Below are 14,594 nucleotides of genomic sequence, written 5' to 3' on the forward strand. Positions count from 1 at the left end.
TTTATATCATTTCAGACATACCCGGCTGAATTTGTCTTCTTATTTCTCTCATACCAGGTCTGCACATCCAGAAAAATCCACAAATTGTAAAATCCAACTCATTTCAAAGGGCTCAAAGTCACCTTGGGTCCAATGGGACTCTGTAAAGCATTTAAAGTGTTTCATTTATTCAGAAAGTGATTCATTTTCAGAGGTAGAGGACCGTTGCATAATAGCTGGGTCTAAATGGTGGTGAATTTGCTTCAGTCGGGCACAATTAACCCAGTGATGAGCCTACTGGTGTTAAATATTTGACGCATTAATTAGTTTAACACCGTCATGCCTATCACAGGCTGTGTGAAGTCCCGCGGGTTCATTGTGCTTTCCGGACTGAGGCTACTGTACCTCCACGTGCAGGGGCAACGCCCACCTCGCAACAAACCTGCTGCTATCCTGAACTCTGATTGGCTGCTGGCTCCTATTTGTGTGAAACAATTAAGACACAAATGTTCATACATTGTACATTTCAATGCTCAGAAGTATTTTTTGTGGGGGAAAAAAATCAATTTCTTTGACATTAAAACGTTAAACTCATAATTATACACTTCTACTTGTTTTTATTACGGTGTTGTGTCTCGTTGTCGTTTTGAAAACAAGAGCTCATGATGAACATTAAAAGTGCGAGGTGCACTTGAACAGGTGCGGCCACACGCCTGTTTGTCAAGTCAAAGACAGACATCGTGCAAAACACCGGAAATAGGCCTGTTTGTCCCTTCAGAGTAAAAGTGATGTTGACACACTCAACGTGCATCCTTTATTTTAATTTTTATCAGTTTATTTAATGACACGGTTTAACCTGTTCATTCATTTTTACAGTACAGTTGAAGCCCCCCAAATACTCAAACCTCCAAGCTGGTTATAACACAAACCTATGTTTGTGGCAAAGCTATAGGCCCTATGTGACATCCACTCATTCATAAAATCTACAAGTTTGCAACTTACATTCAGCAGCCAATATAATTTCTTCATACCATAAAGTGGGAATGCTAGAGTCAGGTTATTTATGATATGGTGCACTTGTTCGAAGAACTGGACACTATGACAAATAGCCTATCTCCAACTTTCTTATCACTTTCTTTTTCATCTTTGTTATATTTCTACTATGATGGTGATGTGTGCATCACTTTGAAATTGGTACTTTAATTGTGTGTGTGTTTTTTTATATATAGCTAATAGAAGAGTGATAAGCATTTCGATCAGTCAAATCTTACTGAGCAGCATCTTTGGGGTTTTACTTTGAAAACCACACCCGGAAGTGCTCCTTTTAACCTCTGGCAGCTTGATGTTGTCCAGACGCACTTCTTGTGAGACGCACTGGGCGCTGCTGTGTGTTGAGGCGGTGTGAGTGCCGTGAAGGAAGCAGAGGGGTAGAGCGGATCCAGGGACGTGTGTTTGTGTGTCTGTTTGTGTGTGTGTCCACACTAAAAAAACAAAAAACTGCTGCTCCAGCTGCGCTCACCACTGCGCACTCAGCTTTGGGTGTGACAAACAATTTGTGTCTTTTTTTTTTCCAAGTGTGAGTGGACGCAGCGGATGACTTGACTTTAGTATCGACAATCCCTCCTCTTGCTGATGTGTTTTGGATGTTTTTCTTTTTTCTCTCTCACTGGTTTGTTTCTCTGGAGCAGATGTTCTGGGGACACACACACACTGCTGCCTATGCGGATGCCCAGTGAATGGTATTTTGTGCTGATGTAGCGCTGGTCAGGGGCTGAAGTTAAAAGTCTTGCTCTTGAAGGCGTGAGCTCCAAATGCATTCGTTCCTGGGCCGGGAAAAGAAAGAAGAAGAAGCCGGGTTTGGGATCGATCTGGGTCTGTCTCCGGGCTTTTTGCCCCAAGCTGCCACCATGTTCAGCTGTGTGGGCTGCTTCTGGGTGCTCCTCTCTTCCGCTCTGGTCGCCGTCTGCAGTTTCAGCTTCATATCTCCTGCCTGGATTGTTAAGGACCAGCTGAGGAACAACAACCACCAGCAGCAGCAGCAGCAGCAGCAGCACCAACATCACCAACACCACCACCACAACAAGGACTCTGTGAGCTTCGGTCTGCTGTGGCACTGCTCCGAGTCTCTGGATCACATGTACCGATGCTACACCTTCGGGGGACTGGGCAAATTTGCAGAGATCCCCTCCAGCTCCTGGCAGGTACTGTAGTTCACCTCACACACCCATGTCTGTCACTTGTTGTGGATGAATGAGAGCTTGTGGCCCATCAAGTGGGCAGGGCATGGCGTATACTATCACTGGATCCATGCAGGGTTGAATGGATGGCAGGGGAGCAATCTTTCAGTAGGGAGATTAATAATCATCATCATATTATCTCAGTAATTACTGACTTAAATGAAGGAAACACCAAATTCAAGAAAGATTTAAGACATATCAATCAAATAAGTTGATTCATGCTATAAAAAGTCATTCATCTTTTCATTTTTAACTTAAAATAGTTAAAATGTCACAGTATCCAGCTGTTATTCCATGTTCAGCATCCACATCAACTCCTCTGATCTAGATGACAAAAGCTGCAGTGACTCAGTTTCACTTCAGCTCACCTTACATACACATACACATACACATACACATACACATACACATACACATACACACCACCATGTGTCACAGCCGACTGAACGGTAGTACACAATCATTACCTCAACAGTCAATTTCCGTGAAGAAAAAAGAAAAACACACACATTTGGGATGATGCAGAGCGTTTCAGTCAGAGGAGATGATTCATTGATCTGTTGGGTGGAGGGATGGATGGGGGGGTGGGGAGGGGGGGTTGTGATGGTGTCATACAGTGCAGCATCTGCAGCACAGCACGACAGACACACATCAAAGCTGTGAAAGTGGCACCAGGTTGGCAAGGGGCCGCTCACTGATCAGGGGTCCCTCTTAGCAGGATTTCCAATTTTGTCAAATTGAAAACGCTTAGCAAAATGTTCAAGTGGCTGTTTCGGACCACTCTTCATCCCCCACCCCCACCCCACCCGTGGAGGAAACAGCTGTGCAATTATATCAAACAACAAACATCTCTCATATGTGGGGAGGTGGGGAGGCGATATAATCACATAAGTGGCTGGTGAGCCAAACATCCCATTGATCTGTTCTTAGGGTCTTAAGTTTAACTAAAAGTTTTGAAATGACTTCTCTGTTATCAAATCGTTGTCACCGTGCACTGGGAGACACTTGAATAGAGTGTGTGAGCTTGTTAGAGCAAAAACAATTGGCCTTGTTAGAAGTCTTGTATCTGGGACGCTTTACTATTCATGTGAGTTCTGGGATAATTTAATTCCTGACTCCAGGCAGGCTGTTTGGACCCCCCCAGTTTTGCACCCCACTGTAAAAAAAAAAAAGAAGAAAAAAAAAAGCTACAATGCAGCAGCCACCTCTGGAGTTATGATTTATGTATGAAGGGGAATTAGCATTTGAAAGGGAGATATTAATAAGTGGCTGCTTGGTTGTGTGTTTGTAGTGCTGTGGAGAGGAGAATGCATCGCCCGGGTTTGTTTTAACACAGGTGTTGAGACTGCAGAGACACAGCGAGCAATGAGTCAACACACACACAACTAGATTTATACTCGCCCATTAGCAGCTGCATGTTCTTTACTTCATCTAAGTGTGGTCGCGCTGCGTTTAAGGCTCATTTGGCTAAAATCGGGAGTCGTTTTAACCAGTTAGCCAGTTGTCATTGAGTTAATTAGTGGGTCTTCCAGTGTGTTAGTGAGGGAGGGAAGGAGGGAGGGAAGGAGGGAGGGAGGGAGGAGGGTGATGGAGCTGCTCCTCTGCGCAGAGCTACATGTGTTATTACAGCGGTGAACCCAAGCGCACGATCCTGCTCCCACAGCCATGAATAAAGGTGAAGGGGCCATTAAGTTTTCATCAGAGCCACTTTATTAACCCCCACCACCACTGATGTGTGTGCACTGTTTTGCTGATGCCTCCTGTTCTTTTTGTTTTTGTCAACAACCTGCACACAAGTATACAAGTACAATCAGTCCGTGCTTATAGGCAACAATATTGCACTTGGAAGGGGGTCCGTCGTGCCTCGGCAGCCATTAAGTCCCCCCTCTGTGTTTGTGGTAGAGGAGCTATCACTGTACATCGAGCTCTGTCGTCTCCATCAGAGTGGAAGAGTGTACTCTGTTGGCTCAAACAGAGCCCGGCTGCTGCTGCTGCTGCTGCTGCTGCGAGTGAACCAGAGGAGGACGAGGACAGGACAGGCGAGGAGGAGGAGGAGGAGGAGGAGGAAGGTCCCAGAGAGGCTGGCCTACTTGTGTTGTAGTCTCTTTGGGCTTTTCTGTTGTCGCTCCATGTTGTCAAAAGCTTTTGCGTAGACCACACTGCTTTCCAGGGCTTCTGGCGCTCTGGAGCCCTGTGCTGCAGCCGGCCATCGCCAGGCTGGCAGGGCCTCTGTTTAGACACACACACACATGAACACACACACACACACACACACACACACACATGGCCATTCAGCATTTACTTCCTCCGACAGCTCAAGCTGGTTGATGGTGGCTGTATGTTCTACAGAGTTGGTCGTCCTAGAGTTAAACATATGCCCACCCACCCACATGAAGTAGCTTTACCAACATTGAAAATGATGCCCACACATTGATTCATATCATCAATATCCATATTATTCTGAACTAGCCCACTCCGCATAAGGAACATACTGTTGGGCCTCTGGATATGATCAATGTCCAAAAAGAAAAAACAGCATAAACCTACACAGTGTTTTGATAATTCACCACCACCACATCCACTCACGAAGTTGAACAATAGACGCCGGTTGATGTTATGCATCAGTATTTTCTTTGACTTTTCAGGGACTGAGTCAGACGTATTTGAACTTTCTGAAAAAAAACAAAAAAACAATCACAGTCATGACTTGGATGTTGACAGAAACTTCTATTTGCAAGTTACTGTCTCTATAACTGAGCTTTATCGCTGATCCATGAAAGTGTTTTTCAGTTGATCAATGGGCCACAGCACCACACCGGCTCGCACTGAAGCTCATTTTAACAGGGGAAGCCACTGGAAACAACCTTTTCTGCATCGCAGTTTTCCACATAAATTATTCCTTGTGTTCCTACTGCCGGTTTTCTGCTGGGCTATGCGATGCAATCCCCCCCCCCCTCCCCTCCTCCTCCATCAGAATACTTGCAGAGTAGCTGTAGTGTGTGATCATGTTTGTGTTCACATGAAAGGTGGTACGCCTGTGTGCAGAAGTCGGCGGAAGTGCGAACGCGTGTGTATGTGCCGCGGTGGAGGTTGCCAGGTTGGACGTGTCAGTGGTGGAGGTGTTCAGTGAGCTGCTGCTAGGTAAAGTGTGAAGGAGGAGGAGGGTTGCCTGCCAGAAAACATTTTCACCTTAACTTGTTAACAGCTTATGTGCTTCCAGCTGCTTCACAGCACTAAACACTGGAGCTGGATTAGCTTGGCCTCCGCAGTAACCAGCACAGCAGCTCAGACACATACAGCTGTGAAGGCGGTGCATCACTTGGACTGTACAGTGTGTGTTTTTGACATCCCCCGTGGTGTTTGGTGGTGGTGGTGGTGGGCTGTGTTTGTGTGTTTTGGGCTTCTCATGCACTACATGCCCACAGAATGTCAAGGTCGTCTTGTTGCCTAAATGAGTCGTGGCCGAGCTCCAGGAACAGTGATTGGAAAAATGTCTGAGTTGGTCCTCATCTTTTGTCTGTGTGTGCAGGAAATGGCAGCGAGTCAAGGCGCAGATTCTGGGCTGTGGAGGGGGAAAAAAAAAAAAAAAACGTGATTGGCTTGCACCGAAATCCTCAGACACACGAGACAAAACATTCGGCCCATGTTGACTGTGGCACGTGCCAGGAAGATGAATTGTAGACGTTGCTGGAGATGTTTCACCATGCCTAATTACCAGCTACCTATGAAGAACACTCACTGGTGCATGAACCCTGCAAGATGCTCTAAATGTCATTTCACCACTCACTGAGCCAGAACTAGTTTTAAGGAGACAGATAACTCATTTAATGAAATTCACTGATGATTCCTCCGTCTGGCAGCGGGTCAACCTTTTTTCTTCGCCCTCCTTGATTAATGTTGCTATCTAGACAAGGAAAAAAGCCGAACAGGAAATGTTACTGTCATATTATTTTCCTGCTTATTGTTTGTGCGAGGATGTAATTTTACATAAATAACATCTGCCTGAGCATTTTCACAGCATAACTACAAACAAATCATGTGTAAGCAGAAAAATAGAAATTACAAATACATCAGACAGAGAAATATAAAAATCAACATGAAAGTCATAACCTCACATTAATGTGATATTCTTTTATGGACTCCTGCTTGATGCTTTTTGAAGGAAAGTCTGTAATTTCGCCTCTACTTCAGTAGATTTTTACTGAAGTTCAGTTCAGTAAATCAGTGGTTCGCTTTTTTAAATCCACGACCCAAATTAGACTCCTGACCTGCATTTGATAAGATTTTTGATTTTTATTACAGAAGGTGTTTGAAGATTGTCACCCCCCCTTCTTTCCTCCCCACACTCAGGGTCCCTGTTATAATAAAACCCAAAATAGCCAAAAATTATAGTTCGCTTTTTCCTCCAGCTAAGGTACTGTTTGAACATCATTAGAGGGGCGAGAGGGAGGATAAGAAAAGGGAGGGAGAGTATTTTTCTTTTGGGTGAAGGTAGTCTGACTTTTTTATGTGATTAGGTGAGGGTCTTTTATTTTTTTTCATGTCTTAAATTTATTTTCATTTCAACCTCTCTTGCCAATTTAGTCATATCAAGCAGACAACACTCTCTTCTGCCACAGACTTAATTTGTATTCAGGGCACAACAGCTCTGGCTCTGTATCGGGGTTTTACTCCTGAGTACATGTGTTACTGTAATTTAACACTATCATTTTGACATAGGGTATTGCAGAGTGAGGTTCAAAGAAAAGATTAATATTCCTGTATGAGAAGTGTGTGTGTGTGTGTGTGTGTGTGGAGGAGACTTTTCTTTACAAACAGAAAAATAAAGTTCAGCCTCTGGCCACCACCCCAGTCATTTTTGCACCATCCCTAAAAACAGTAAAGTCTTTGCTGTTTAAAGTCACATAGATCATATTAATCAATATACAAGTAGCTAAATAACACTTACTCAGAGCCTCTTCATATATTTTTCAGCAAAACGCTGAAAACCAACACATTTTGTTCACACTTTATTGAAAATGATTCAGCTTTAAGAGACATTCATCAACTCAAACTATGCTCTCACCCAATGACAGTTTTATTACATTCTCTGACTTCAGATCGTTGCCATTAGGATGATCAATTCTTATACCATATCTTTCATAACACGTTTTTATAGCATGACTCCAACCCCGCGAAAAACAGTTAGAGCAGAGCAGAGTGAATGCACTTTACTTAAATATTTGTCGACGTGACGCGCCCCCCCCGCCCCCCTCCCCGAAGCGGAGCGTGACGCTTTGCTGCTGGAGCGGAGCAGGTTCAGGCGGGGATTCACCACTTTGTCTGCTTTCTAATAACAGAATGATGGACAAGGTCTGGCCTTTATCTGTCTGAACAACATGAGAGAGAAATGAAGGGTCTCCGCTCTGAGTCGGTCTCCACCGCAGGGCCAGAAGGTCCAGTCACACACATACTACACACACACGCACGCACACACACACCGATTCCCGAGGGGTTTCTGTGTTTTCCCTGCCACGATCTGACAAATACACCAGCTCAACAGACAAGCAGAGGGCTGTGAAATCTCCACAGAACAGAGAGCCGTCATCTGGTCATCCTCCATCCAGGCCAGAGTTACTTGCTCCTCAGATTCACTGGAGGAGCAGTTAGGCTTCTCTCTGCCCTCCCTGTACTCTCTTACAGCCTCTCTCCTTTAATGCTAATGGGGAACCTCTGTGGTGAAAGCCATTTGTGTGGAAGTGTGTCTGCCCGCTATAAATGACGTTATGGGGCCTAATGCACATGCCGTAGTCCTGCTTTTTCCCCACGGGGGGAACTCCTTCCTTCCTTCGCCTGGTTTTGCATGAGAAACAAAAGGTGGACCTGTCTGTCTGTCTGGCTGGCTGCTGCTTCTTCCTCTTCTCCTGCCGGCCTCATTCTGTTCAGCGCTTCATGTCCAGAGGCACATTCACTACATCTACCACACACAAGTACGATGAGACAGCTCAAAGTGATGTGATGCACACACATACACACACACACAAGTGATGAGTGAGTGACACGGATGCACACACACACACAGACACGCACGCACACAAAAAATTCTCTCTCATGCATCTGAGCGTGATCAAAAGAGACATTGATGTGATGTACAGTGGCTGTCCATGTCAGCACTGATGGCGTAATTAAAGGTTCAGGGAGAGATGACTGAGGGGCATTAAGGAGCGGAGGGAAGGAGAAGAGAAAAAAAAAGGGAGGGAGGGGGGTTCAGTGAGTTATTTCAGTAAAAAAAAAAAAATCCTCCCCTTGTTACCTTCCTCCGCCTGTAACCGATCGTTGAAGCCGGAGCAGGTCTGTATCTCTGCAAACCGCCCCCCCCATCCACAGCACAAAGGAACCATCATCCATTTTCACACTCAGTAATAAACTGAACTGTGTTTCCTTTCAGCCGCTATCATAAAAGGAAATCCACCTGTAATGTTATTGCTGTACAGTCCATTTCCTCCTTTCTCTCTGTCCCCCACCCCTCCCCTCGCCTCTCCTCCTCCCCTCACACCCTGACCTTCAGCACCAGCCTCTTGCTCTCTGTGCTCTTTACCTGTGAACGCAGAGAAAGTGTGGGGAGGCCAACAGTCGGTGTTTTACTACCACCTCCTCTGCAGAGTTGTTTTTCAGGTGGCTGGTTTACATCATCTCCGTGCTGCCTGGAAACACGCACACAGCACACGCCCGCCGCCGCTGCTTTATGAGACAAACACATCCTCGGCCCCCGGGCTCGGCCAAATATAAATTAGTGGTGTTTTGTATTTGGTTGTCTGTTCAACTTGACTTATTCCAGGTACATAAATATACTCATTATAACAACCAGAGTGTGGAGCGGGAGAAGGCGCAGGAACTGGAAAGAGAGATAGATGTTTAGTCCTTTGACAGCAAGTCTTGCGTGAAATGTGGTGTGCTGACTTATTTTCATACAGCGCATGTTTACTTCAAGGCCGTCGTCTGACTGGTGACAAAATTAATGGTAGGCAGTGTGTGTACACAGCAGGGTTTTTACAGTGATAGATTTGAAGAAGAATGGGCCTCTTGGAAAGCATCGAGGTTCTTCTCTTTTCTCCGTCACAAGCTACATTTGCTTTTTTCTGAAGTAAAAAATCATTTCAAATGTGCAATTTGATGACAATGTCTGCTGGATTGAGTTAGAAGTATATAATGATGCTTATACGTCATGGTGGTGTTCGTCTTTTATTTGAAATTGAGCCAGGCAGTGCTGTCTGCATATGATGGGAGCAGTTTGTCGAGTTTGTCAATACACTGGCGGTCGTCTATGGAAAGCACTTAGTGGATCATTAGGGCCGCGGGCAATCGCACCGGGCACTGGTCCCAACAGCTATGAAATAGCTGCAGGGACCAGTGCCCGGGCGAAGCCCGGGCACTACTGTTATTGTGTGGATTTTTTCTTATTATTATTATTTTTCCACTTCCGGCCGATTTTCGATGCGCTCTTCGAGTTGCAGGACAAATTATATATCAAAACGTGCGTCCTGATCGGGATCGGTGTGCTATTACTTTTCTCAACAGTTTACGAATTTTTCGCGACATAGTCGCGAAAAACTGCGCAAAAAATTTGCATGTAAGTCAATGGGACGGGCGAAAAAAAAAGAGCGAAAAAGACCAATCATTGGAGTTTAACAAACGTCTACTGCTCAGGCATACTTTCACCTAGAGACTCCATTTAAACTTTAAACAGTAGACACAAGTCTTGTGTATTGTCGTATTACTCCACGTTTTGATAGGTCATATAGTTTTTGATCAATCCCTGATCAATGACCATGATCATTTTTGGAGAAATTATGAGTTTATAATGGGTGTGTACCGAAATTTTCAGTAAGTCCTTAGAGCAACGTTGATCTGTGTTTTGTTCTGATAGGAGTTACCGTTTTGTCATGCTAAGCCTAATTGTGAGACCGGTTTAGAGGCAGAAAATGGCTGTTTTTCTCCACGTTTCTGTCTGTCTCAGCCTGCGGGGGCCCCTATCACCGTGGTAACCTCTTTGATCCTCAGGCCAGAGCTCGTTAACTTCATAAACAATCCACCTGGCGCTCGTTTAAATGTTTATAAACACAGACACAGCTAAATCAGACTGACACAGGATGCAGCTACTAACTAACTATGTGTCAAGTCAGTCACACACACACACACAGACTCTAGAGCCAGCTTCATGTGATTACAGTCACACACAGACACACACACACACACACACACACACACACACCTTCATGTGATTAAAACACAGTTAACGTGCAACAGAATTTAAACTTAAACCATGATTTAATCTGGTTTTAAAGTTAAACCTTGTTGGTGACACACACACACACACACACACACACACACACACACACACACACACACACACACACACACACACACACACACACACACACACACACACACACACACACACACACTTAACCTAATGTGGTTACAGCTCCTCCATATCAGTGCTTATAGAAAGATGATCATGTGTCTGTCTGATCAGCTCTGTCTTGACCTTAAGATCGTGGGTTTGATTCCCATGTTGACAGAGATGGCAAAATCGGCAGTAGCCCCGCGGCCCATTCAAAATTTCCCGAGAGGAAATTTTCTAGTTCTAGTTGCTCTGCATTTGTTATGCAATTAACTACAAATCATGCATACTTTATATAACTGCACACCATGCGTCTCATGCTGATTTTCTTTTATCCAGGCAGGCAACTGGTTCCAGCCTTTGTCTGTGCGATATCAACACTTGAGACCTGCTTGAGAAATGAAATCCACACCAGTGTTTTTTTTATTTGTGTGAATTATTTTGATTGAATCACGCTATTATTTGGACGTACAGTTAGAAGTAGGAGCTGTTATCAAAGCTCGCATGCTGGTGCCTTCAAGGATGCGCTGACATCTGGGACTTGAGTTGGCTGCTGATCAGAAGCCTTTTAATCCAAGAAAACAACACCAAAAAAAATACACAATCCATCTGTACACTTTATGACGCACACAGCAGCTCATACATGTGAAGCCATATGACGCACGCCTTTCATCAGACTGAACCCACCTTTGAGACCTGAACCTAACCTCAGAGGCCATGTATTAGATATCTCAAAGTGTGTTTGCTCTGAAGGCTTTCTGAAAAAAACAGGCCAACATGAACTATGGAGATGGGCACACTCCAGTCGACTCCCAGTATGTAACACAATAGCATCTCAAACCATTAAATTATCCCCTTCACTGGTTGGTATATCAACTCAGCCTCACCCATTATCATCCCCAGTGGAGCCATTCAGAAAAGAGCTACGGGTACAGGTGTGTTGGTGGTGGTGGCTTGTAAAGCTTCACAGCAGGTTTGTGCGTGTGGTCACCAGCTTCTACATCCAGTTTGTCTCCGTGGACAGCACACGTGCCATTTAACTTGCTCTCATATGTCAGAATAACACTGCAATCTCTTCACTCTGTGTTGTTGTTGAGTTTGTTATCTGTTGTCACGTCACAGCAAGGTCGCGATGTTTTCACGATGAAATGACCTTCCTTAGGGATTTGGGATTTTGCAGTCATTTTTCTACAGTATATCTCATCCTTTCCTGAGCACTAGGTCACCAGCGCTCTGTCTCTGCTTCATAGTATACAATGTGTTTCAACTTGCAAAGTATGATACACATAGTCAGATAGATACAAACCATATCATTTATGGTCATATTTTTTGTTTAAAGATGTGTCACTATAATTTTAACAGGATATCATACAAAATGATAAATATATAAAGTATTATCACATTTTTTTATTCTTATCTTGTCATCATATTGTTCTATTATCACATTTGCCCTATGATTATAACCAGATAACATCATTAATTATCGCTATAATTTCGTCTTCACTCTATCACTGTACAGACCACCCACCCACACACCAGACTCTTTAGTGTGTGTGGAGAGAGAGTGAGAGAGAGAAGTTACATTTGAAAGTCTGAAACTTCAGGTTGGACTAGTGGGTCCTTGAACAGTCTTTGTCAGTTCACAGTTTTTCAACTCTGTGCGAGTTTGTTTTCATGCTGTTCTGGGAAGAGCATAAAGCAACGGCTTTTTTGGAGGAAATCAATTTAAAAAGCTTTAGAAATTGTTTGGCAGTAATGTTGACAATACCTGATTTGTAGTTCACTCAATTGAATTGACTTTAATGAACAGCCAAGCAGCGCTTCTGGAGTTGGTACAGATTGTATACAGCAGGTCAGTATCTTTGACGATGTCGAGGTTGTGACTGAATTGTCATGGCCGAACAAACAGCTGTACCAGCTGTAGCTACGGATATCCACTGAAGGTTTCTGGTGAAATTGCATATTAGTTTGAGTATTTAAAAAAGTTAATTAAGCTTCTTTGCCTTCAAGGTCCCGTGTTATAAACAGACACAACAAAACAGATGGTGATATTTTGTCCTGTGAGAATATCAAAAGCTCAGCCCACAGAGAAATGCACACAGTATATATAATACATAATATAAGCCGTCAGGACTTCTGTAACTTTGTGAAGTCACTGCTCTCAGCCATCCGCCAAGCCCCACCCACCTGGACCCACCATTATCCAACCTTGCAGGATTTGGTTTCTCTAAATGTTTACCTGAAATCCACTGTTTTTATTATTTTATTTTATTTTATTGTATCAAATTAGAGGAGAAGCTAGAGCCTCCTCTCCTGTGATTGGCTGACACCGACCTGTTGTTACTAAAACTCCAGAGAGAAGCCTGAGAGAGAAGGTGTCTGAGTCTTAAAACCACAAATATATCTTCTTATGGATCAACACAGACAGGGTAAAACACTATTGATTGAAGTGTAAACATGGGCCCTTTAAAGTCCTGTGTCTGTAGATTTTGTCTCAAAGTCCTGAATGTGCATATGATTTGGGGGTGATTGTGTGTCTGGTGGCTTTGGGGGAGTGTGTCGATAGGCGGAGCAGGGCAAGAGGTCAGTGCTGCATTTGGGTGAGGAATTGAAAGTGCAGAGGAACAGCTGTCCAGATGATGGATAGAACAGGTGCCTGAGAGAGAGATGAGGAGGAGGTGGAGGAGGAGAGAGGGGGAACATGTTGATCTGCATTTTATACCCATCTAGGTGAAATAGAGAGGAAATCAATCTGGCTGAGAAGGAGAAGGATTTATGATCTCATCAGGCTTGATGGATGGACGTTACCTGCACAGTGTGATATTTTTCTGCTGCTTTTTATATCCGATATTTGATATTCTCAAAGCAGTCGGTGCCGCAAAACACTTGCAGCGATGATGTGCGTCTCCAAAGCCACTGATGGTCAAAAATGTGATATACTCCAGCAGCAGGCAGCGGATGTTTATTCAAATACTGGCCGAACTCCCAGCAGCAGAAAAGGCATCGACACAGCGAGCGTTTATCTCTCTTATGAATTATACTCTTTGCTTTGGCGATATTTAAGAGTCTCTGATCAGCACTTCCCAGGTAGACACAGAGAGCTGTCTGACTGATAAGAGAGTAGAGGGGGAGAGATGGGGCAGCATAGCAGAGCATTGGTTTCTTCGGCGGGGGCAACGTGCTGAGTCAGCGGGCTCCGGGAGGCCACCATCCATTTGTTAAGCGGCCTGTCACTTCCACTGCCTGCCCTGTGGATCCTGCGGGTAGTTTATGTATTGATTTAACAGGGAGCCTTTCTCCATTTTTTAACATAAATGATGGCTCACTTGGCTCGGTGCACAGGGGCCGGTTGTAGCCAGGAGTCGCCTCCGTCCGTAGAGAAAGCACAAGCGTCGCAGGTACGAATACAGTGACTCTACAGATGCAAGTGAGAGCTCCCTTAAGAGGAGAAGATGCTAATTTGAAGGAATCAACCATATTTTTGTGATTTTCTGCAGGGTTTCGCCGTATAGTTTTACTGCTCCACTTTTTCAGTAATTCTCATAAATCCAGCAACATCAAAACATAAATCTCCCGGGATCAAGCCGAGCTTCCAAACATAACTTCTCTGTTGAATCCCACAGCGAGATGTGCAGCTTCAGAGAAGAAAATCCACAAGTCCCATGCGTATCGACTTATTAAGTGTTATATAAAGAGAAACGTCATGAATATCTCACTCTTACAAGCTCTTTGACAGTTTAGACATGTCAGACTTTAGAAAATTAGCCGTTGGTGGGGAGTGGGACATGAATTGCCAGTCTTCCTGTTTAGTTTCAGGGTCAGGGGGGAATTTGCAGCATCTAATCAGATGTTTCTGTAGGGCGTTGACTGTCTTCCTAGTGGAGGCAAATATTTTCCTCCTCCCTCAGGGAAACTATGCTGATAGAAGCAGCCTTGCAACTCATTTAGACACACTGGAGTTCATGTGTTTCTGTTTAAAAGAATGCATTTAGCAT

The 14,594-nt window shown here is 44.3% G+C and overlaps 1 protein-coding gene across 1 annotated transcript in view; it reads left to right on the top strand.

Annotated features, from left to right (window-relative positions):
* Positions 1 to 1,334: 1,334 nt before the first annotated feature.
* Positions 1,335 to 14,594, top strand: part of lhfpl7 (LHFPL tetraspan subfamily member 7) — a 95,283-nt gene continuing 82,023 nt past the window's right edge. The window contains exon 1 of the mRNA XM_085797473.1: positions 1,335 to 2,180. Coding sequence (XP_085653599.1) covers positions 1,791 to 2,180 — 390 coding nt within the window. The 5' untranslated portion in view covers positions 1,335 to 1,790. The remainder of the gene's footprint in view (positions 2,181 to 14,594) is intronic.

The sequence above is a fragment of the Trachurus japonicus genome, chromosome 14 (assembly GCF_045865225.1).
Source record: "Trachurus japonicus isolate A0001 chromosome 14, Traja_1.0".
NCBI lineage: Eukaryota > Metazoa > Chordata > Actinopteri > Carangiformes > Carangidae > Trachurus > Trachurus japonicus.